Here is a 24,122-nt window from a genome sequence, read left to right as displayed (position 1 = left end):
TGGGGTGATTAGGGCAAGGGGTTAGTGGCCCTGAGTGTAAGAGCTCCAGAAAGGAGCGGGTGAAGGTGTGGGTTCAGGTTGCTTCATTGCAGACGTAAGGCGCGCTTGCAGGTGAGTTACCTTGCAGGTGCCTTGTTTTCTGTCTTTAGATGTTGGCTAGCCCATGGAAGGGACAGTCTCCCCAGATGTCAAAGCATCGGAAATACAGAATATATGAAGGCAGGATTTTTAAAATATAATAAAAAATAACATTTTTAAAAGGCAATTTTAAAACCATTTCCGTCAGTAGCTCGGCAGGAAACAGAAGGCACACTCAGTTTAGGACCATTCTAAGCAGGCTTACTACCAAGGTATGGAGAGGCTGTAGAGGAACCACAAGGAGCAGCAAGGGGCTGTCACCACCCTCCAGAGGGGCTGGGCGCCCCCCAGAACACAGACGAAGAGAGTTCTGAGGAGGAGCAGTGACCTTCCTTTAGGGGACACACATGCCAGAGGACCCCTGCAGGGAGGGCCTGCAGCTCCTCACTCTTCTCCCTCCCTCTGCCTTCTCACTGCCCGCCCCCCCCCCCCCCACATTGGCCAAACTCAACCAGTCAGCCAACACAGCTGGGGCCAGGGCAGAGAATGGGTTGAAGAGGAGATGCCCAGGACTCTCCCTTACGTAAAACTAGGGGAACGAAGAAATGAAAATAATTATCCACACTCCAGCATTGTAACACTCCAACTTCATCACTGTGGCATATTCCTCCCTGTCCTATATGTATATCTACACTAATAAAAGAGAAATATGCAAATTGACAGTACCTTTGTGACACCCACCAGCCAATCAGGAGTGGGTATGCAAATTAACCCAACAAAGCTGTTGGGTTAATTTGCATACACAGGAGCCGAGCAGCTGGGAGCACGGCAGGACGCTGCTCCAGGCCTCTGGGCAGTGAGGGAAGGCAGAAAGGCGGCTCCAGGCCAGAGTGAAGGCAGTGCCAGCTGCCAGGGGAAGGAAGGCCCATTCTTGCACGAATCTTCGTGCATCGGGCCTCTAGTAGTTTAATATACAGTTACATTAAAAGTCAAATTGTTGACTGTTTCAAACCTACAGAGATGCACAGGAAATAACGTAGTACATAGTATATTTTATATTTTTTCACTAGAATTATTTCGTACCCTTTTGCTGCTCCTCTGTCTTCATAATCATGATTTGTAATGGCTCTATAATACACTACCCAGCAGCTGCATCAGAGTTAATGAGGCAACTGTTGCCCACTTGGGCTCCTTCCTTGTTTCTAAATACTAATGTTAAATAACGTTGTGATGTACATCTTTGAGAGAAAAGCCTTTTCCATATTTCACGCTATTTCTTTAGCGTCTATATCTCTAAGAATAAATTTATACTGAAGCAAAGTACATGGACAATTTCACGGCTCTCAATACACATTGCTAAGTTGCATTGCTAAAGAGTGGCCCCCATGTACAGTGCCAGCAGTGATGCACGAGAAAGCTGGGATCTGGGAACCCTCATCTACGTTGAGTATTACCACCTGCAACATTTCTTCTTCTTCTTGGATAATTTGGTAGGTAAGAACACTCCTCGTTTTCATTTAATTTGCGTTTCTTTGATTACTGCCAGAGTTTCTATGTTTTACCGTATGTGCTGACGAGTTGTATTTCCTGTTGAATTCCTGACTTTCTGCTGTATCAGCTATTGGTCCCTAAAGCTGCTGCTGAAACTGACCCTTGGGGGAACCCTTACTGAAAACAACTGAGTGTCATGGACGGTAAGAGAGCAATTTCGAAGGAAAGAGGCTAACGAATTTCAGGCTGGGGGGTTATGGTCTTCATATCCACTTTTGGAGGAAGTGTAACTTTCTATTAGAGTATCAGATTTACCCACCCCTCCCCTAGTCCCCTTCTTCCCCCTGCTCCAGCATTTAAAATGACTGGTGCAAAGCTAAATGCCGCCTGAATGATAACGGCAATTAATTCATTGTTCCTTTCCATTCTTTGTTGGCAACATGATGGTTCAGCATTAGCTTTGGGAGATATTGAAGGTAGCTGGCTTGGATTCTGAGAAACATGTGTGTCTATTATGGTCTTGACATTGTTGCTGTTTATCTTCTCTCTCTTTCCTTACCTGGCAAGCTGTTTGAGGAAGTATCTTCCTTGACCCACCAGGCTCCAAAACTGCAGGAGGTTCTTTTTATATCAAACATTCTCAAATATTAGAAGTATCACCTAAGAGAGCTTATTAAAAACACGACCTTTTGCCCAACCAGTGTGGCTCAATGGTTGAGCGTAGACCTATGAACCAGGAGGTCACGGTTCAATTCCCAATCAGATAACATGCCTGGGTTGCAGGCTCAATTCCCAGTAAGGGGTGTGCAGGAGGCAGCCAATCAATGATTCTCATGATTCTCTCTCATCATTGATGTTTCCATTTCTCTCTCCCTCTCCCTGCCTCTCTGAAATCAATAAAATGTGTGTGTGTGTGTGTGTGTGTGTGTGTGTGTGTGTGTGTGTGTGTGTGTAAATTAAAGCATGATCCTTGGACCTCACTGCTGGTGATTCTGATTCAATAGATATGAGATGAGCCCAGGAATCTATACTTTATTTAGTGATTGAGATGCAGGGGTATCTACTGACCACACTCAGTGAAACTGGCATAGATCCTGGGAACAGGAAGTAAATTTATACTGAAAATATTCATGGTAGAGACAGGAGAGAGGCTGGAAATAGGGAGGAGAGTACAGTCCAGTAAGGGCTCCTTCTCGGCCCGTTCTCCAAGACTGTCATTGTGGAGGACATTGTGCAAATAAGACCAGAATTGGCTGGAGCGGGTAGTCAGTGTGTGGCAACTTCTTTATATGCAAGAGATGTCGTGGCCAACAAAACAACCTGTCTAGTTGATTCCGCTAGAATAATCTGGCTATTATTTCCCAGGAAAGAAGTAAAGGAAGACCAGATAACACAGGCATGCCATTTACTAGTATACAGCTTTGCTAGTTTAACACTATCCAATTCTGTTCTCTGCTGATCGATGGGAGAAGGGACTGAGCAAAGGCAGTTTGGACGCCTGCCCAGTAAGGTCTGGGTAACATGGGAAGGTGCCTGTCTGTTGGTCACACCTAAAAACAAATTAGTGGCCACTGCAAGCGCACTAAACCTGAATATTTAAATTTCTGAACAAAGGGGAGCGTGGGACCCACCTGGGCTGAGTCTGGACTGAAGGTTGCTCCCAGGTCCATGGACACTGGCCCTCCTTTCGGCTTCCTGGAACCACAGCTGCCCCTCTCTCAGGGCTGCTTAAGGGACAAGGGACTTGACAACCCGAGGAATTAACTCCATGCAAATAAAGCCTTCTACCACCTCTCGTTCTCCCGGGGGCGCTCGGAAAGTGCTCATGTCAGCAGTACCCCAGGAAGCCCACTCCCACTCGTGTCTGGGAAATCTGGCCCACTAATTTCTCCAGCAACATATCGACACTTAATTCATTATAACATCACTTCGTGATATTTAAGTACATTTTCAGTGTTGTCATACCTTCCTAATCCCTATTTCCTGACCTTCTACAATATACCTTTAAGCTTCCACATCAATCCTACCTCTGACCACAAAGTTTCTGATTTTATTTTTTTTAAAAAACAGTCCTTTGTGAACCAAAGTATTTCTTTTCCACACAGCATTGCCCTCAGTGAACTGGCCCAAGCAGCTTGCAGAATTGCTGGGGTAAAATGTCTTTTTTTTTTTTTTTTACAGTTTGCATTTAATTTTTTTAAAATATTTTTATTGATTTCAGAGAGGAAGGGAGAGGGAGAGAGAGAGAGAAACATCAATGATGAGAGAGAATCATTGATTGGCTGCCTCCTGCAGCCCCCAACTGGGGATTGAGCATATGCCCTGACCGGGAATCAAACTGGTGACCTCTTGGTTCCTGGGTCGACGCTCAACCGCTGAGCTACACCTGGCTGGGCTTGCATTTAATATTATTTGGTATCAGTTTTTTCAGGTGTACAAGCACAGTGGTTAGACAGTCACCTACTTTACAAAGTGTTCCCCCTGATATTGCCACTGGGTTGAGATTTCTTCGGGCCCCTCTGGGTCTTATTCATGACATGTCTGTGATGGACAGACAAAGACACTAGCTGAGCACACTGTGGAGGTGCAGAGGCAAAGAAACCACCACCAAATCTGGAGTCTTTTTGCAACATCACAACTAGCAAATGCTCTGGGGGCAAACCGTTCTTCTACTATTAGCCCAAGGCTGCCATCTGGTGGCAATCTGAGGAATGGTGACTCGAGGTTATAGATTTTGAAGAGCCTTTTTTAGGAGACAATATGAATATACTGTTTGTGGGGGGAGCGGGGGAAATCTTTGCATTTCCTTGTCATATCTTCTATCAATTTTTAGTGTATATATAAGTAAAACCTTCTTTGGATAATTTTGAAAAGTAATAGAAAAATTCTACTCACATAAGCATAGATGTTTAGAATAGAAAAGATCTTAGAAATCACCTTATAAAGAAAGGCTTTTTGTAAGACTAGTTGAACAAAATGCCAAAGTTTTGATGTATCGCTCCGCTAAAATTACTAAACATCAGATTTACACATTTTCCACATGGTAACTTTGCATTGTGAAATCCTCCTTTATCCAGAAGTGGAATTGCTCCTACGGTAAGATCTCCTGCCACACTCGCTGCGTGTGCTTAAAGTGCTTTCCCTGGCCCATTTTACTTCAGGGCTTCACCGGTACATGCACATCTACAGCTCTGACGTCTTCCTTGAATACACAGTCCTTCTCTCAAGTCCTTCTTAAACACCCATGGTGCTGTGTCACTTTCTTGCTTTCTCTCTGAAACCAGTTGCACAAAACTTTTCACACACACTCACACAAAAATAAAAACATCTACTCTGGCCCTAACTGGTTTGGCTCAGTGGATAGCGCGTCGGTCTGCGAACTGAAGGGTCCGAGGTTCAATTCTGGTCAAGGGCATGTACCTTGGTTACGGGCACATCCCCAGTAGGGGGTGTGCAGGAGGCAGCTGATCGATGTTTCTCTCTCATCGATGTTTCTAGCTCTCTCTTCCTCTCTGTAAAAAATCAATAAAATATATTTTCTAAAAAAAAAAAAATCTACTCTGGGCATGCACTTTAGTTAGCAGGTTTGTGCATTGTACCAAATGCATCACCATTGTCAGCACCATGAGAAGGCAGCCCTCGGTGGGGAGAGGGATGCTCTCAGAGACTGATCCCCAAATAGGAAATAGAAGAGCAGCACCTGGTGGAGCCCGGGGTTAAGAGGTAAAACAGATGCAGACAGATGGCTTCTCTCGTTCTCTGAATTTTTACCATATGTGATCCCAGGGTGGGGCGTGCCGATCAATTCTCTCTCTCATCATTGATGTTTCTCTCTCTCTCTCCCTCTCCCTTCCTCTTTGAAATCAATAAAAAAATATTTTTTTAAAAAACAACAACAGAATAAGGAGGTCTGGTAAATAACTTTATATACCTTATATGCCAGTCACCGAGAACTTTTTCTTTCCAAATGCACCACTCGCTGTCAAATCCCCAAGCTGTTCCTTCCACTAAAAATACCCTCTCCTACTCCTATCCCTGCCCTTCAGCCTGGAACCCTACACATCTTTCAAAAGCCCGCTCAGATATCTACACATGTGACCCTGACCCTCCCCCTCAAAGGTGACTTACTCCCTTTGGACATACTTCTACCACAGCACAACAGAAATGCCAACGTCATTATCTGTATTCATGTCTGAGTCTCCCCATGAACTGTGGGCTCTTTGAGGGGAAGGCACTGGTAGTTCATCTCTGTATCCTGAGTCCCTAAGCAGTTTGTGGCACATAGAGAACATTCAATAAATGTGCACTGAATAAATAAGTATTAGAGGAGAAAGAAACGGGAGAAAAAAGAAAAGGGAAAGCAAAGATGAGATTGAGAGAAAAAGATGAAACAGAAGAAAGGAAGCCCTGGCCAGTGTTCTCCGTGGTTAGAGCATCAGCTTGCACACCACAGGGCCGCAGGTTTGATTCCCGTCAAGGGCGAGAGGAAGATATACACGAGGCAAACAACTCACCTTGGTGAGCTTGATTTTTTAGGTCACAACACCAAGGGCAAATCAGGCTTCCAGAAATGTTTCTTTGGACAGCACAGCATTTTTAAAATTTTTGATGTAGTAATCAAAATTTAAGAATCATAAAAATCCAGATTTCTAGCTTCTTAAACAAAAATAGGTCTAGCCTAGCCTGGGTTAGCTTTCTCCATGATAACCACTGGCTGGGTCTGAAGATGCTTTTCCCAGGTTACCACAGTCCCCAGTGCTCCCTATTGTAGGCCCAACATGGAAGCTGAATATCACCGGCCACTTACCATTGTGCTTGTGCTCTTGGTTCTCTTATAACTGACCTACTTCATTCATTTACTTCACCTGCCTGACTCCTTTAAACTTTGGAGTTCATCACCCTTGTCCCAGCCAATGCTCCAACTAGATGCTCTGTGGCTACAAAAATAACAATAGTAATAGTAATAATTATCCTAGATCTGCACTCGCCAATACAGCTTTCTAAGAATGCGGGAATATTGTGCAATCTACACCGTCCACGTGAGGCTTTTGAGCACTTGACATAGGACAAGTGTGACTGAGGAGGTGTATTTCTACTGTTATTTCACTTACAGTAATTTAAATTTAATTTAGGGCAGTGTTTCTCAAGATGTGGTGTGCATGGAAATACCTGGGGATCTTGTCAAAATGCATTATAATTTAACAGATCCAGAGTGGGGCACGAGATTCTGCATGTCTAATAAGTCCCCAGGTGATGCTGATGATTCTGGGCTTTGGACCACACTTTGGGGAGCAAGATTCCACAGCAGTGCTGCTCAAACCTGAGCATAAATCAGGGAGATGCCAAACATATTCCTGGGCGCTTCCCTCACAGACGCTGACTCAATGGGTCCAAGGTGCGGCCCAGTGGTTTGCATTTGTAACAAGGTCCTGGGTGCTGGAGCACCGTTCTAGAGAATGGGAAGATGTTGGGAGGAAAAAATAGTTTTAGTCATTCTCTGATTTTCTTTCCCAACTGCTACTATTAATCTATATATATATAAAGCCAGCAACCAAAACACAGTAACGACCAGAACAACCGATCGCTGTGACACCCACTGCAACCAGTGAACCCGCCCAATCAGGGGGTGGGGTCGGCCGGCCAACCTCCCGTGGCCCCTCCCCCCAGATGGCCCCGCCCCTGATCAACCTCCCCCACCCCGATCAGCCCGCAGCCCCTCCCCGTGGCCGGCCCCACCCCTGAGTGCCCCCCCTACCCCAAAAGGGGGCAGGGCTGGCCGGCCAACCACCTGCAACCCTTCCCCCTGGCCGGCCCCATCCCCAGTGGACCCCCACCACCCTAATCAGCCTGCGGCCCCCCCAGCCAACTCTGCCCCCAATCGCCCCACCCCCACCCCAATTGGGGGCAGGGCCCACTGGCCAATCGCCCATGGCCCCTTTCCCCAGCTGAACTGGCCCTGATCGGCCCGATCAGGGCAGGCCAGCCAGCCAACCTCCCGCTGTCTCCTCCTTCTGACAGGCCCGGCCCCAATCTGTCCCATTGGGGCCAGACCCCACCCATGCACGAATTGGTGCACTGGGTCTCTAGTAGTTAATATTTGTGTCCTACATCAAGGGAATTACTACCCCATTTTACTGACGAGGAAACAGACAATGGGAGGTTAATGAACTTGCCTAAGGTGACACTGGTGGCAGGTGCCGTCTCCAGAGCCACCCTCTTACCTGCACACATTACACCGTGGGTGACATGACCATGGGTGTTTGCCAGTGGAGTGTCCTTGCCTTAATGTATACACTCTCTGATCCCTAGAATTTAGAACAGAAGAGAATGAAAACCAGGACAGTCTGGGTTTGTTTTATTTCCCGGTAAAATGTACAAGAGAGGACCTGGGCTCAGAGAAGCAAACGTAAAAGACTTGCCTAAGGTCACACAGTTCATCATTTCTCTTTTATTATTATCTGGGGAACAACATTGGTAAGCTTCTGTTTCTAAACTTTTCAGGGCCACACTTTTTTGCTGTTTGAGCACTGACGAGCATTTCTAGCTAGCTGCTACTGGTGCAGACACATCGCCTCCCTCTCCACAAACACCCGCAGAACCTGTGTCACCCATCTGCTCAGGTGCTCCTTTCTCCTCAGCTGGGAAGGCCAGGGTAAGAGAGGAGAAGGAAGGTGGGAGGAAGCCACGTCTGTGCTCCGGGCAGTGAGGATCTGTAACCACTTGTGAAACCTAGGGTCCTTATGACTTTGATTAAATTTGGTTTTAAAGCCTAGCTCTAGAAATCATATTCCTCTCTCTATGCATGTATATATACCTCTCAGAGACCTAGCCTTACCCCCAGATCATCAGCAAACCCCCAGACCGCAGAAGACAGCAGCCAACACCTGACTCATAGTCACACAGTCCGACCTCTGGTAGACGAAAGAGAACATGTTATGTCTCAGTTCCCGACCCCCAAGGTGAACAGACCGCTGGCTACTTTCCCATGAGACCAGAGAGAGGGGCCAGAAAAGACCTCACCTGTCCTCAGAGCTGTCCTCAAGACCAGAAGAAATGATTTATTACTCTTACCTCAACTCGGACCAATCAGGTCCCAGCACAACCCTGACCACCTAACCCACCCAGAACCCCTAACCCAGGGGTCCTCAAACTTTTAAACAGGGGGCCAGTTCACTGTCCCTCAGACGGTTGGAGGGCCGGACTATAGTTTAAAAAACAAACTATGAACAAATTCCTATGCACACTGCTAAGTCGGCTGCTAAGCAGGACAGGCAGCGGCGGCAAAAACACCCGGTGGGCCGGATAAATGTCCTCGGCGGGCCGCATGTGGCCCGCGGGCCATAGTTTGAGGACCCCTGCCCTAACCCACTTGTCTTCTGATGTTTGCCCTATATAATCTGAAACCTGCACAAGCTCCCCAGCTCCGCATTGACCAAGTCAATATTAACTATTTTTCCTTTCTATACTGCAAACTCCTGCTGGTGCCTTTCTTCCGGCCAGTGCGTGCAGGCAGGTGGACTCAAGGAAAAACACAGGGGGAGTCCCATCCTCTGAGAAACTATTCAAGCCTGGTGACCAGGAAAGCTACAGGCCCAGAGGTGGCCTTCTTCTGGCCACAGGTGCTCGGCGTCCTGCAGGGGGCGCTCCAAGTGGCCTCGGGCTAGAAGTGAAGACCAGGGAGAGCCCAGCGAGGCAGAACCTGGCTGCAGCTCATAGACCTGTTGGAAGCCCAAATGGAGTGCCCCTGGGGTCACAGGGACCCCCAGAAATAGCTTCTCCCAGAAGGGAGAGCTCGGGTCTCCTACACCGTATGTGGGTATAACAATCAAGACATTAACCATTTCATCTACAACCTATACTTGTTGAGCCACCGTGGTCCTCGCCCTGAGAAGCAAGTTAGAATTACCCTGGAGTTGTCAAATCCCAACAGGAAGGGACACCCAGATCCATTACATCAGAACCTCCGGGGTGGGACTCAGGCATCTTCCCCAGGTGGTTTCAAAGTTGAGAACCAATAGTTTAAAATATACATAATGCTTTTCATTTTATCGTTTTTTAGACTATAACAAAACTATAAATTCTCAACCAAATTAGATTAATTGGAAGGTTCAAATAAGATTTGTGTGAAAAATGCCCTGGCCAGTTTGCTCAGTGGTTAGAGTGTCGGCCCACGGACCGAAAGGTCGCAGATTCAATTCCTGGTCAAGGGCATGTACTAGTACCACGGTTGCAGGTTCCTCAGCTCCGGTAGGGGTCTCTGTAGGAGGCAACCAATCCATGTCTCTCTCTCACATCAATGTTTCTCTCTCTTCCCCTCCTCCCTCCCTTCCACTCTCTCTAGAAATCAATGGGGGAAAAAATAGCCTTGGGTAAGGATAAAAAAAAAAAAAAAAAAGAATTTGTGAGCAAATGCTTTGAAAACTGTTAAAGGTATGAGTTATTTTTTTATCATTAGACCCTGTTTTGGAGCCTCCCCTAATGGTCTGACAAGCTGGAAAGTATTTAATATGGTTTATTTATATTTAATATACTTTATTCTGAGGACAAATCCCCATTGTCTTCAGAGGTGGGATGCTATCAAGAATGACATCAAACTCAGATGAATGTAAGTAGATCACTGAGGTGTTTGGAGCTGGTGTGTATAAATACACCTACTTAATTGTAATCTCTCCCTTTTTATCTCTGCCCTCTTCTTTTAAAAGAACATTAAGAGAGGAAGAGTTATGAGAAAGAATGAGAAAAAAGACACATCCTCTTTCTCTGCTTTCCCTGTCTCACTAATCCTTCACTTTTACCTCTGACTACACATTCCCCATCAGTTCCCACACTGGCCCGGCTCCCGCTGGAGGCCCTAACCAGGCCACTCCAGACCTGGTCTTGGGTCAAGCTGTGTCCTACAAAAGGGAGATTCTTACTTCTGGCCACAGCTGGAAGAAACTGGATTTTCCCTAAGTCCCACAGTAGGTTAGAACCAGAGGAAGATCTAGTTCTCTACACACCTAACCTAGATTCCACTCTGGAAACATTCCCTCTTGGCAGCTAATTAATATAAGAAATCTGCAAAGCAAAAACACTGGAAGAAATGAAACAGCCTGGGAGGGAAGGGAAAGGATGAGAATGTGCAGCCTGATGCAAAATATTCTCCCGCAGTGAGGGTGAGATGGCACAGAAGCTGAGAAGTAATAATAGTGGGAGACACAGCCACACTGATGCATATCACAAAACCTGAAATTGAAGGGAATTGAAGCCTTTCATCGTGACACATTTCATCATTTTCTCAGTAATTGCATCAGTTTTATAATTTCTTCCATCACTGACTCCCCAGGAGTCCTGGCATCTCTCCGTCTATGATATGGAGATGGCGGGTAATGGTGTTTGCCTCCAGGAAATTAAAGACCCTTTCAATAACTGCATTAGTCATCCACACTTGCTGCTGTGATTGATCTGGTAACCACCATCAGATCTGGGCACAGAAAGGATATGAAAATTCATAAGCAGGAAAACAATCTTATCTTCCCTTTATCCAGCTCTCTCTTTACAAGAAATATCTGCAAAGTCATTTCTGCATTTCTAATCTGTTCATTAAAGGGCATATTTTTGACAGGCTGGGATATAGCCACTGGGGACTGGAAACTATTTAGGATCCTAGGAAATGGTGAATTCTGCCTAGGTTTTTCAAAGTTGCTCTATTGAGTTGCCCTTTAATGTAAAAGAGCAAAACTGTTTCAGAATTGTATTTCAACATTTCAGGACACCCAAAAGGCAAGAAGCCATAACACTGAAAAAAAAAAAAAGAAGAAGAAGAAGAAAAGGAAAAAAAACAACAACACCCTATTCTCTTCCTGTGTCTGTGAAAGGTACCAGAAAAAAAAAAAAGCATACTCTGGTTTTATTATTGCTTTATATCACGGGCACTCCCTGGTGTCAGGGGCTAGGGGAGGTGCTTGGGAAATTGTTCCATAGTAAAATGCCAAACAAGCCACTCAACAAAGTCTAGCCTAGAGTGAAAAAAACGTAAAGGCAAGAATCCCAATGAACAAGCACTATTTTCTGGGTTTTCCAATCCAGATCTCTGAAACCGGCATCTATTTGTTTAAGAATATGATAATCAAATGCACATATACAGGGTGTCCCCCAAAAATGTATATACTTTAACAGCTGATAGCTCAATTTTGAAAATTAAAGATATTTTACTAAGCATTGCCTTTATAACTGTTCAAAGTATGTGTATACATTTCTGGGGGGACACCTTATGTATAGACTGTTTGATCCACTCCAGTACTAGGTTATTTATCCTCCAGGTATACTTCCCATATAAGAAATATATGTATAAAGCTATTCATTACAGTGTTTCTTGTGATCAGGAATAAAAGCTGTAAATAAACTTGAAAAGCATCAATAGAGGACAAGTTAAATTTTGGTTCATCCACACAATGGAATCCCATGAAGCAGATAAAAAGAATAAAGTAGCACTCATATACTAAAAATGGAAAAATCTCCAGGATTAATTGAATAAATGGAAGGTGTGCAGCTGTGTAAATAGTATGCTACCATTTATATAAAGAAAAGAACAGAGCCCTGGCTGGTGTGGCTCAGTTGGTTGGGTGTCATTCGTGTACCAAGAGGTTGATGGTTCGATTCCCAGTCAGGGCACATGCCTAGATTTCAGGCTCAATACAGGTCAGCGGGAGTGCAGAAAGCAGCCTATTGAAGCACTCTCACATGAATGTCTCTCTCTCTCTCTCTCTCTCTCTCTCTCTCTCTCTCTCTCTCTCTCTCTCCTTTCTCTCTCAGAACAGAAACACATCTACATCTATGTGTGTAATGCAGAGCATAGCTATGGAAATATATGCAAGAATCAGTGCCTCTGAGAGAATTGGGGAAAGGGATTGAGGAAGGAAGGAGGCCATAATTCTGTTAATTAATTATCACAAGACTTACTATTATTATGAACATGGGGGTGCAATTATATAGTAAGAACTAGAGGCCCGATGCACGAAATTCATGCAAGAGTAGGCCTTCCTTCCCCCAGCTGCCGGAATCGGTTTCCCTCTGGCACCCGGCACCTGGGCTTCCCTCCGACCACTGGCAGGCACCTGGGACCCAGGCTTCCCTCGCAGCTCCGGCTTCGTCCAGAAGGTTGTCCAGAAGGACATCTGGTCTAATTAGCATATTACGCTTTTATTATTATAGATAGTAACGGGTACACATAGTGCTTTGCCAGGCATGTTCTAAGTACATTACATACTTACACTAATTCAACATGCTCCTTTTAAACTAAACAAAATTCAGATACCTGTCTTATTTCACTAAATTATCAACTACTTGAGAGCATCAACATGACTTAAGCAGTTTTACATCCTACACAAATGATAGTACAATATTTTCACATAATAATGCTCTCAATGAACAGCAAAAGAAACCATCAACAAAATGAAAAGGGAGCCCACTGTATGGGAGAACATATTCGAATACATGTGATAAGGGCTTAATATACAAAATATATAAGGAAATCATACAACTTAACAAAAAGAAGACAAACAATCCAATTAAAAAATGGGCAAAGGACCGAAATAGACACTTCTCCAAAGTGAACATACGGATGGCCAAGAGACATATGAAAAAATGCTCAAAGTCACTAATCATCAGAGAGATGCAAATTAAAATGACAATGAGGTGTCACCTCACACCTGTCAGAATGGCTGCAATCAACAAATAAACAAATGACAAGTGCTGGCGAGAATGTGGAGAAAAGGGAACCCTAGTACACTGCTGGTGGGAATGCAGACTGGTGCAGCCATTATGGAAAGCAGTATGGAGTTTCCTCTAAATATGGCACTGCCATTTGACCCAGTGATCCCATTTCTAGGAATATATCCTAAGAAACCCAAAGCACCAATCAGAAAGAATGTATGCACCCCCATGTTCATAGAAACACAATTTATAATAGCTAAGATCTGGAAACAGCCCAAGTTTCCATCAGTAGATGAGTGGATAAAAAAAGCTGTGGTACATTTACACCATGGAATACTATGCAGCAGTTAAAAAAAAAGGAGGATCTCTTATCCTTTGAGACAGCACGGAGGAACCTGGAGAGTATTATGCTAAGTGAAATAAGCCAGTCAGAGAAAGACAAGTATCACATGATCTCACTCATATGTGGAATCTAATGAAAAAATAACTGTTGAACAAAATAGATCCAGAGACACAGAAGCATGGAACAGACTGTTGAATCTCAGAGGGAAGGCAGGCGTGGGTGGGAAGAGATCAGCCAAAGAACTGATATAAGAACATATATGCAGCATATATGCATAACCCAGGAACACAGACAATAGGGTGGTGAAGGCCTGGGGTGGGGGACAGAGGCAAGCTGTAAAGGATCAATGGGAGAAAAAAGGAGACATATGTAATACTTTAAACAATAAGGATTTTAAAATAATAATGCTCTCAAGAAATATGTACCACATTCACTTATTCATGCAATATCAAATATTAGAGAAACTAATTATCTTCAGCATTTAGAGCCAACTTAAAAGCCTAATGACCTTAATCTATAATTACCTTTTTATAATTGGTTTGTTCCGCCATCAAGTTGAGCCAAAACTCAAAAATAAATGGCTTTGAAAATGTGCTATTACACATACATACAATTGTGATTGTGCTGAACACATTGGGGAGTCAAACAAGTTATTGAAGAAAAGTTGTCCAGTTTTCCCTTTATTTTTCATTCCAAGAGAAAAACTGTATAATCAAAGCACAGTCCTTTTTAAACTTTGAGTTCAGGAGAGTAGTTAAGTGTTTAAGAATAAAAGGTCTCCTCCTAAGTTACATAAAGTGCTTAGCACAGATATATAACGTGCTTAGCACAAGCCTGGCCCATCATAAATCCCCATTCCAGCAGAGTTCTTTCTCATTTCTTATTTGGAGGCTGCCAGCCTCGTGGGAGAGAAAAATAAGTAAGAGCTGGCCTTCACTCCTGTCAATAATTGGGAAATCCATCTGAAATAAAAGCAGAGTGGGCCACGGGAGTGGGAGTGTTTTCCCCTTTAACAAGTCATTAAAAGTCATCAGTGCTATGAATCAACAATGGGGGGTTGGGAGAAAAAAAATTAAAACTCCAATTCTTAAATTTAAAAATTCACTTATTCAATCTAGTATTTTTTTCAAGTGCCTACCTGGACCAGGCAGGCATTATGACAGGCAATTGTAGTCCAAAACCTCTTTTTATTAATTTAACATGCTTTATATTTTTTCTATTTTTAAAGTAAAATTTGTAGATATGGTAACAATGCCAAATCACATTTTAATGAAGTGATAAAATACTGATAGAAGTAATTCTTTCTACAGATTTGACAAAGCAATAAAATTTCAGATAGAAGTAAGGAAACCAATACAGGATTGTATTTGTTTAAAAAAATTTTTTTTTCGCCTCACCAGTGAAACTCAGTGGTTGAGCACTGACCTATGAACCAGGAGGTCAAGGTTCAATTCCCAGTAGGAGGCATTTCAATCTCCTTTTCCCTTCTTCTCTGAAATCAATAAAACAATAATATTTGGGGGGAAAAAGTTTTCACCTATATTATGAACTTAATCGTGTTCCCCCAAATTTCATATATTGAAGTAATTTTTTATGTATTGATTTTAGAGAGGGAAGAAGGGAAAGACAGACAGAAACATCGATTTGCTGTTCCACCCATTTATGTATTTACTAGTTAATTCCCACATGTGCCCCAACTGGGATCAAAACATCAACCTTGCCCTACCTGATTTGGCTTGGTGAGTAGAGCGTCGGCCTGTGGACTGAAGGGTCCCGGGTTTGATTCCAGTCAAGGGCACATGCCCAGGTTGCAGGCTCGATCCCCAGTGAGGGGCATCCAGGAGGCAGTTGATCAATGTTTCTATCTCATCACTGATGTTTCTATCTCTCTCTCCCTCTCCCTTCCTCTCTGAAATCAATAAAAATATGTTTAAAAAAATAAAAATAAAAAACCTCAACCTTGGCGAATGGGGATGACACTCCAACCAGCTGAGCTACCCAGCCAGGACCAAAATTCATATATTTATATCCCAACTCCCAGTACCTCAAAATGTAACCTTTTTGAAGATAAGGTCTTTAAAGAGATGATTAAGTTAAAAGAAGGCTGTTAGGTTGGGGCCCTTATCCAATATGACTGATGTCCTTACAAGAAGTAGAAACACCAGGGATATACATGCACAGAGAAAGGCCATGTGAGGACACAGTGAAAAAGCACCCACCTGCAAACCAAGGAGAGAGGCCTCAGAAGAAATCAAACCGGCAGACACCTTAATCTTGGACTTCTAGCCTTCAAACTCTAAGAAAATAAATTTCTGATCACTTGCTATATAACAAAAGAAATCTGGTAAGAATGTGTTTCCTCAAATTAATAACCTTTTAAATTTACAATTATTGAAATTAAAGTAGAAATACCTATTCAGATTATTTTCCAAAAAACAGCTGAATTATACATTCATTATGAATTTTGGGAAAATTATTTATTTCATTCTATGGGGTTTAGACAAGTAGTTTCACATTTCAATTTAAGTCCAGAGTCAGAAAACATTTCTTGTACATCCAGTACTAATAGAGATCATCATATATCAATGAATATTTAAATACAGAGGTTGATTTAAAAATGGATTTCTCTAAATAACATTTATAGGAAAACACACATAATACAATCCACTCTGGATCTAAGAGGCTTAATTTGTTCTAATATTAAAAGAAACCTGTCTTCTGAAATTTCTCTCATTTAAAAAACATTGTGAGAATGGGTACAAGGGTGGAGGAATCAATCGGTACTCAGCGATTCACAAACATGACATATAAACATGACATTTTAAAGATTTGAACAAAGACTGCATGTTGGTAGCACAGGGGATGGTCTTGCTCACTCGCTCTCCCTCCTACTGAGCAGGGACATTTCATATTTCATAGTTTCTGAATTTCCTCAGGAGTTCTGAAGGAGCATCCCCAGCCCAGCGGAAACGAAGGTGCCAACTGTTCACATCTGAAAAACCTTTGAAGGAGAGAAGAGAAGATTTTTAAATCAGAGGTAGGAACAAAGAAGTCAAGCTTGTAATAGTAAAACAGCTTGCTGGTGAGATTTCACTGCAATAAGTGAAATGTAAGGGTAAGTCTTTGGGATGAATTATTAATATCTTACAGAAACTGATTAACTTAGGCAGGATGTTGAATTCTTGTGAACAGGACTTATTTTATATGGATGAGAGGATCTCACATTCTTAAACTTAATAATAAAATGACATTTATAATGCCTCCAGTGGTGGTAATTTTGACAATTCACCTGCAAAGAAATTGGAAACAACTTTCAAACAGCTGCCAAAAATAAAAGGTCAATGGTAAAGGATTCCAGAAATACAAATAATGTATTCCATGATAGTAAGATTTATTTTTTTAGACTAATAAACAACTTTGTTGAAAATTAGATAAAAGGTCATTTCCCCTCTACTAGAGAAAGTGTAAACTGACAAAACTATTCTGGGTAGGAAACTTGCAATATTTATCAAACTCATTAAAATGCATAAACATTTAACCTAACAATTCTACTTCTGAAAATTTATCTTAAGGAAATAATCATGGATGTGTTCAAGGGTTTTAACTATAACATGTTTAACATGATACCTTTTATAAATGTTTTTAAAAATAAAAAAACAGCCCTGGCCTGTGTGGCTCTGTTGGTTGAGTATCATCTCCATGCATCGCTAGGTCACCAGTTTGATTCCAGTCAGGGCATATGCCTAAGTTGCAGGCTCAATCTCCAGGAGGGGACATGCAGGAGATAGCCAATCTCTCTCCCTCGCCCTTCCTCTCTAAAAATCAATAAAACATTAAAAAAAAAAACATTCCAAGTATTCAGCAATAGAAAGCTGGTTAAAAGGCTGTGATATAATCATTAACAATTTTTTAATACTTACAGTCACATAAAAATGTTCATAACATATTGCTGTGACAGGTAGTTAGAAAACAGACAGTGTGATCTTAATTTTTTTAACTATGTTTTTATTGATTTCAGAGAGAAGAAGGGAGAGGGAAAGAGATAGAAACATCAATGATGAGAGAGACTAATCAACTGACTGCCTCCTGCACACCCCCTACTGGGGATCAAGCCAGCAACCTGGACATGTGCCCTGACTGGAAATCAAACCACAATCTCTTGGTTCATAGGTTGACACTCAACCACTGAACCACAACAGCCAGACTCATTTTTAAATTTCTTATTTACATGGTATTTCTATAAAAAATGTTTAAAGTCTATAAGGAATTACCCCTAAATGTTAACAGTAGTTATCCCTGGATAGTTGGAATAGATGTAATTTTCATTTTTTAATACCCTTTTCTGTTTATCTGTATTTTCTTATTTTTCTGTAGTGAATAAGTATGCCTTTTGTCATTTTTTTGTTGTTTATAATATTGCTAATGAAAACACAGGTTACAGAAAAATAAAATATGCTTCCATTGATATTTAAATGATTATCTAAAAATCTAGGCAGAAAAAATATACACAGACTTGTGGACAGTGATTATCTCAGAAAAACAGGATCTGCTTGCACTTTCTTTAGAACTATCATAGAAAACAAATTTAAAGAATTTCCATTTGGAGAAAAGCAAACAGAAAATTCTTTCTGACAACCTGTAATTGAAAGGCACACACAAAATATGGACAGTGTGGTCCTTTTAGTTTTAAGTATACTGACATATAAAAATATACCAAAAGATCAGCGATATGTTCTTGAGGTGGTAAGATTACAAGCTGTTTTTTCTTCCTTTTGCTTGACCACATCCTCTCACATCTCACCTGCTGCCAGGCAGGCCTCTGCCAGAGGAAGCCCTCTGCGAGGCGCCACAGGCGGGGCACGGGTTGGGGAGACAGAAGCCCCGACGACATGACTGCACAGCAACAGCATCTGCTACCTTTGACTTTTTGTTTGTTTTTATTGCAGGATGTCACAGAAAACTATTTGATTCTAAAACAGTATTTATCAGAAGCCATATTCATTGCATATTTAAACAGAAAGAGAAAAAAAGTGAGATCGTCTCACACACTGGTTTGCAGATGCCCTGGTCCATATTTTACGGGTTGCAATGGGGACTATTTGAGGGCTCATCACAGAAGAGGCATCAAAGGGCAAACTCCAAAGTAAATATTAAGCTTTGCTTGAGGAAATTAACAAATATGCTTAAAAGTTATGTGAGCAGCCTCTCAGGCTAGGTAAAGCTGACATGAATAATATTTCTTAAATGCTGACATTATAAAAATTTACACTATAGTCAAATGAAATTATAAATAATCATGCAACTGCACTTTGGTATATCAAACTCCAACTTTAAGGCACTACTCAGAACAGCTAATAATATCTTAAAGAACACTAAGAAATACTGGTAGGCCCTGGCCGGTGTTGCCCAGTGGTTAGAGTGTCAGCCCTCCAACCCAAGGGTCTCAGATTCAATCCCCGGCCCCTGTTTCTCTCTCTTTCTCTCCCCCTTCCTCCCTCCCTTCCATTCTCTCTAAAAATCAATGGGAAAAATATCCTTGGGTGAGGATTAACAAAACAAAACAAAAACAAACAAATTCTGGTAAATGCAGCCTTTGGCAAAATTTCATAATTCTTATTCTCCAACAAACAGCTCTCAGAACGAGGATCCTTCCTCCTCTCACCCCCTCCATTTCATTTACAATTTATCCTGAGTAAATTTTGATATATCTGTGTTGTGGAATATTTATCAGCTGTTAGAAACAATGAGTTAATTCTAAATGTAAGGTTCTAAGGAGAGGTCCCATAATAATGAAATCTGACACTAAAAAAAATTTTTATGTGCCTGATGGAAACATTTTATGTATATTAAGTTATTTACTCCTCAAAAAGTTGGCTTAACTTAATCAATTACTGTAAAATAGTAATAATTCATACCAAAAACATAACCTTTCAAAGTAGAAACTATTATTTTTAACATTATCTATATATATATATAAAAGGCTAATATGCTAAGTGTCCGTCCGGGTAATGACATCACATAGCAACGCCCGGCATCCTCTCCCTAGCAACTAGCCTCCTTGGAGTTTCTTCAGCCCAGAAATATGACTTGCTTTATAGCCAGGTGCAAACATTTTACACTGTAACCAAATGTCTGTGAAGCGTTTTCCCGTGCCTCATCTCATTTGATCCTCACAGAAGTCCTGGAGTAGGTAGATAGGAGACTCCGTGAAGTCCTATTTTCTTTTCATTAGCTGGAAAATGGAGATTTAGAAAGCTTAGAAACTTGACCTGACTGAAAAGAAGAAATGGTGGACCCTGAAAATTACTTCAGGTTTTCTCACTGCGCAGAATATAGTCAAACACTGCTGCAGTTAAATATTTTACCCTTTATTCTCCCTGCATGATCTACAATAATAATCTGCTTCGTGTTATTTACTGCTGTGTTGCTGACAATTACCTGAAAGAGAAGTTGGGGTGCTTCACTGGGCTGGAAAAAGTTTAGCTAAATCGAAAGCAGGTCTAATTAAGCAAGTTTATTCTATATCTATAAAAGGCTAAGTTGACTCGCACATGCGCAATTCATATAAAGCTCTCATGGGCACCAATCGCACGGGATGTGTTTCCATCTGTCATTGTCAATCATGAATTTGTTTGACACTTCTATTACTAGTATAGAGAAAAGGCGAACAGCAATTTTAAAATATTTCTTCTAATTAATTTCCTTTCAATGTGTATGAATTTGTGCACCGGGCCACTAGTATACAGATTTTTTTAAAAAAACTCAAAGAGGTTAAATCTTATTAACATAAGAATGTCCAAACCTGTAGAGAATTTTTATAAAAATTTATTGTTTGAGCCCTGACCGGTTTGGCTCAGTGGATAAAGCATCGGCCTGCGGACTGAAGGGTCCCGAGTTTGATTCCAGCCAAGGGTATGTATCTTGGTTGCAGGCACATCCCCAGTTGGGGGTATGAGGGAGGCAGCTGATCCACGTTTCTCTCTCATCGATGTTTCTAACTCTCTATCCCTCTCCCTTCCTCTCTGTAAAAAATCAATAAAATATATATTTTTTTTAAAAATTTATTGTTTGAGTTAAACAGAGGATATGCCCAGAAGTGAGATTTCAACAGACAGAAAAATGTCTCCCAGAATAACAGTTTGTAGTTTCTTTATGTATTTGAGATTAAGGAGGGAATGTAAGGAGGATTACACAAAGGTGGCGATCGGATTACAGGTTAAGAATATGTGCTCTCTTGAGGGTGGTCACAGTTTAGGAGAGCTCTGAAAAAAGGCATTTCAAAGGTGTGTTAACCTAGAAGCACAGGAGCCATGGACAGAGCTTGATTAAGGCCAAGAAAGCCTTTTACTAAAACAGTTACATGCCTGGGGCAGGATTATCTACCATGACCTGCCCAGTTAGACATTTATGATCAGATCACCCTGTGCGGTGACTCTCCATTGAAAGCCCTTTTTCTTCCACACTCACTTGCCCAAGGCCACACAATTCATGGTTGGGAAAGCTGGGATCTGGTTAAGGCCACGGTGCTCTTAGCTCCTGTGTAACATAGAGAAATGTGCTCAGTGTATGACTGTTCTATATTTTTAAAGCCCTCATGAGTGAACATATACTGTTCCTAATACATGCTTGTATCAGCATATGGAACAGTATGGAAGGAGACACACCTGGGCATCTGCATTGGTTACTTTAGGAAACAGAAGCAGAGAAAGATGGGAGACTGGGGTAGACACTAAGTTATTGTTTATATATAATTCTTTGATTTTTTTTTAATGACAAGCTCATTATTTGGGGGGGGGGTTACCACTAGTTTATAACTTTTTAAAAATATGTTGTTACTTATTTTAGAGAGAGAGAAAGGGAGTGGTATAGAGAGATAGAAATATCGATGAGAGAGAAACATAGATCAGCTGCATCCTGCACACCCACTACTGAGGATCGAGCCCACAATTTGAGCATGTGCCCTGACCAAGAATCCAACCAGTAACCTTTTGTCAACGCTCAACCACTGGGCAACACTGGCTGAGCTGTTTAACTTTTCTAAAGAAAGAAATTTTCAGATTCTTATGACAGGCAATCAAGTAGGGCCTCAGCATCATGCCTGAGTCTCTGAAGTGTCCAACGCCCCAAGTTCTGGTGAAGTCTGAATCCAAAATAGAAAGTCACAGGCGCCCCCCAGGATTTAGAGAGGGACAGATCTAAACATTCCAAGGTTGAATGGAGAAGCATTTGCATGTTTGCCTTTGTGTGTGTGTGTGTGTGTGTAAGTGAGTGTTTGCATGTGTGTGTTGCTTAAAACTGGTTTTCTGACATTCGGGCTACAGCTTTGATCAGCTGCTATAACACATTTCCATTTACAAGGCTGATGCAGTCAATGTACAGACTACAAAAAGGATCTTTTGGTTAACACCTGAATCCAACTCCAAGAATCTTTATTCCCAGCAAGTAGTGAGCACTTATAAGTTCTCCCCAAAGAGAGATTTGAAGTGACCATTTCTAGAAAGATTATAATTCACCATAAACTATCTACTTGTCTTCTTTTATTAAATAGGTGTTCAAGGATGTTCATGAACCCTCTGTTTAAAGGCTAAAATTTAATAGAGTGTTGAATCACAACCCTGGAAATCAAGTAAGATTTTGAAGGACAGTTACAGTGTGTGTACATAACACACCTATCGACACAAGACAGACAAACAAAGAAATTATAATAATAGCTCACATTTACCCAGGGCCTGCTATAGACAAATCATTGTGCTAAGCATTTTGCATGGATCTCATGTAATCCTTATGATAAGTCTATGAGAAGGTACCATTATGATCTCTATTTTGTAGATGAGGAAACTGAGATCTAGAGAAATTAAGTAACTTTTACCAAGTAATACAGACAATAAGTAGTAGAGTCAGGATGTGTAGTTTGGGAGCCAGGATTTCAACCTCCTAACACCCTGCTTCAGTGGATCTATAAATGATTCAGAATGTCTACAGAGCTACTTTCAGATAAAATATCTTCTCAAGGTAGTGCAGTGCCTTAGCAACAGACTGAAGCCAAACTGCCTTGGTTCAGACCCCTGTCCTGCCACACAATCTCCATAACCCTGAGAAAATTACTCAACCTCTCTGGGCTTCAGTTTTCTCATCTGTAAAATAAGAATAATGTTGATACCAACCTCACAAACTTGTAGGGAGGATTAAATAAATTAATATGTGTAACATTAATATTAAATGAGATAACAGATGTAAAATAATTTCTGTGAAAACATTCCTGCACATAGTAAACTCCCCAATGTTAGCTAGCATTATTTCAGTGGAGAGGAAGACACTCCCAGAAATATCTCAAAGTTTCCTTTGCCAGGATTGTATTAAGGAATGTGTCATCTAGTTTCCATGTCAATGCTAAGTATTTAAGGACAAGCCAACCCTTAGATTTGGAGAGATTCAGACCTTCTTTGTCTGCAAAGCTACATGACATGACTTACTTGAAGAATCTGGACTCTGTGGGGAGGATGGCTTCTCCAAGGACTCAGATTCTTTTTGCTCCATTTTCTCTGTGGTTGAACCCAGCTCTTCTTTCTTTACTTCTCTTTGTTCGTTCTGTTCCTCATTTTCTATCTTGTTGGTATGAGTCTGGTCAGGTTCTTCCAGCATTAGATCTTTTTTACCTCTGACAGCCCAGTGCATTGACTACATTAAGAGCAGACATTTAATATAAAATCAATATTATATAGCTTTCTGTATTTAAAGTTTAATATATGGTAACACCTGACCTACTATTATAATGCTAATTTCAGAATGTTAAACTTGACTAATAACCAGATATTAATCAATTAATCCAGATATTAATTATTTAATCTTCCCTGATTTGGAAGACTAATGATATAAGGAGAAATCTATATTATGGTACAGAACAAAGGGACAAACATCAGAGAGATTCAAAGAATTAGATGTTTCCTCAAAAAGTTAAACCTAGAATTACCACATGAACCCAGCAATTCCATTGATAGGTATATACCCAAAAGAACTGAAAACAGCCCTAGCCAGTTTGGCTCAGTGGACAGAGCATCGGCCTGTGAACTGAAGGGTCCTGGGTTCGGTTCCGTCAAGGGCACATGCCTAAGTTGCAGGCTTAGTCCCCAGTAGGGGGCCTGAAGGAGGAAGCTGATCAATGATTCTCTGTCATCATTGACATTTATATCTCTCTCCCTCTCCCTTCCTCTCTGAAATCAATAAAAATGTATTTTTTAAAAAGGAACTGAAAACAGATATTAAAAGAAAAACTTACACATGAATATTCATTCACAAAAGCCAAAGGTGGAAACAACCCAAATGTCCATCAACCAATGAACAGATAAATAAAAGGTGGTATATCCATATAATGGCATATTATTTGACCATAAAAAAGTAATGAAGTCCTACAATGTGGATAAACCCTGGAAACATTGTGCTAAATAAAGAAGCCAGATACAAAAAGCCACATATGTATGATTCCACATGAAATATCCAGAATAGACAAATCCATATA

At 41.5% G+C, this 24,122-nt stretch overlaps 2 protein-coding genes across 2 annotated transcripts in view; both read right to left on the bottom strand.

The window, feature by feature from the left end:
• Positions 1-8,932, bottom strand: part of CTNNA3 (catenin alpha 3) — a 1,396,025-nt gene extending 1,387,093 nt beyond the window's left edge. Inside the window, exon 1 of the mRNA XM_079794118.1 lies at positions 7,791-8,932. The gene's annotated coding sequence lies outside the window, so the exon portion shown is untranslated. The remainder of the gene's footprint in view (positions 1-7,790) is intronic.
• A 7,153-nt stretch (positions 8,933-16,085) lies between these two features.
• Positions 16,086-24,122, bottom strand: part of DNAJC12 (DnaJ heat shock protein family (Hsp40) member C12) — a 45,839-nt gene continuing 37,802 nt past the window's right edge. The window contains exons 4-5 of the mRNA XM_079794123.1: positions 23,080-23,284; positions 16,086-16,607 (exon numbers count right to left, since the gene is read on the bottom strand). Of these exons, the coding sequence (XP_079650249.1) occupies positions 16,513-16,607; positions 23,080-23,284 (300 nt within the window). The 3' untranslated portion in view covers positions 16,086-16,512. The remainder of the gene's footprint in view (positions 16,608-23,079; positions 23,285-24,122) is intronic.

The sequence above is a fragment of the Cnephaeus nilssonii genome, assembly GCF_951640355.1.
Source record: "Cnephaeus nilssonii genome assembly, chromosome: 16".
Lineage (NCBI taxonomy): Eukaryota > Metazoa > Chordata > Mammalia > Chiroptera > Vespertilionidae > Cnephaeus > Cnephaeus nilssonii.
This window is presented reverse-complemented; position numbering and strand designations above follow the sequence as displayed.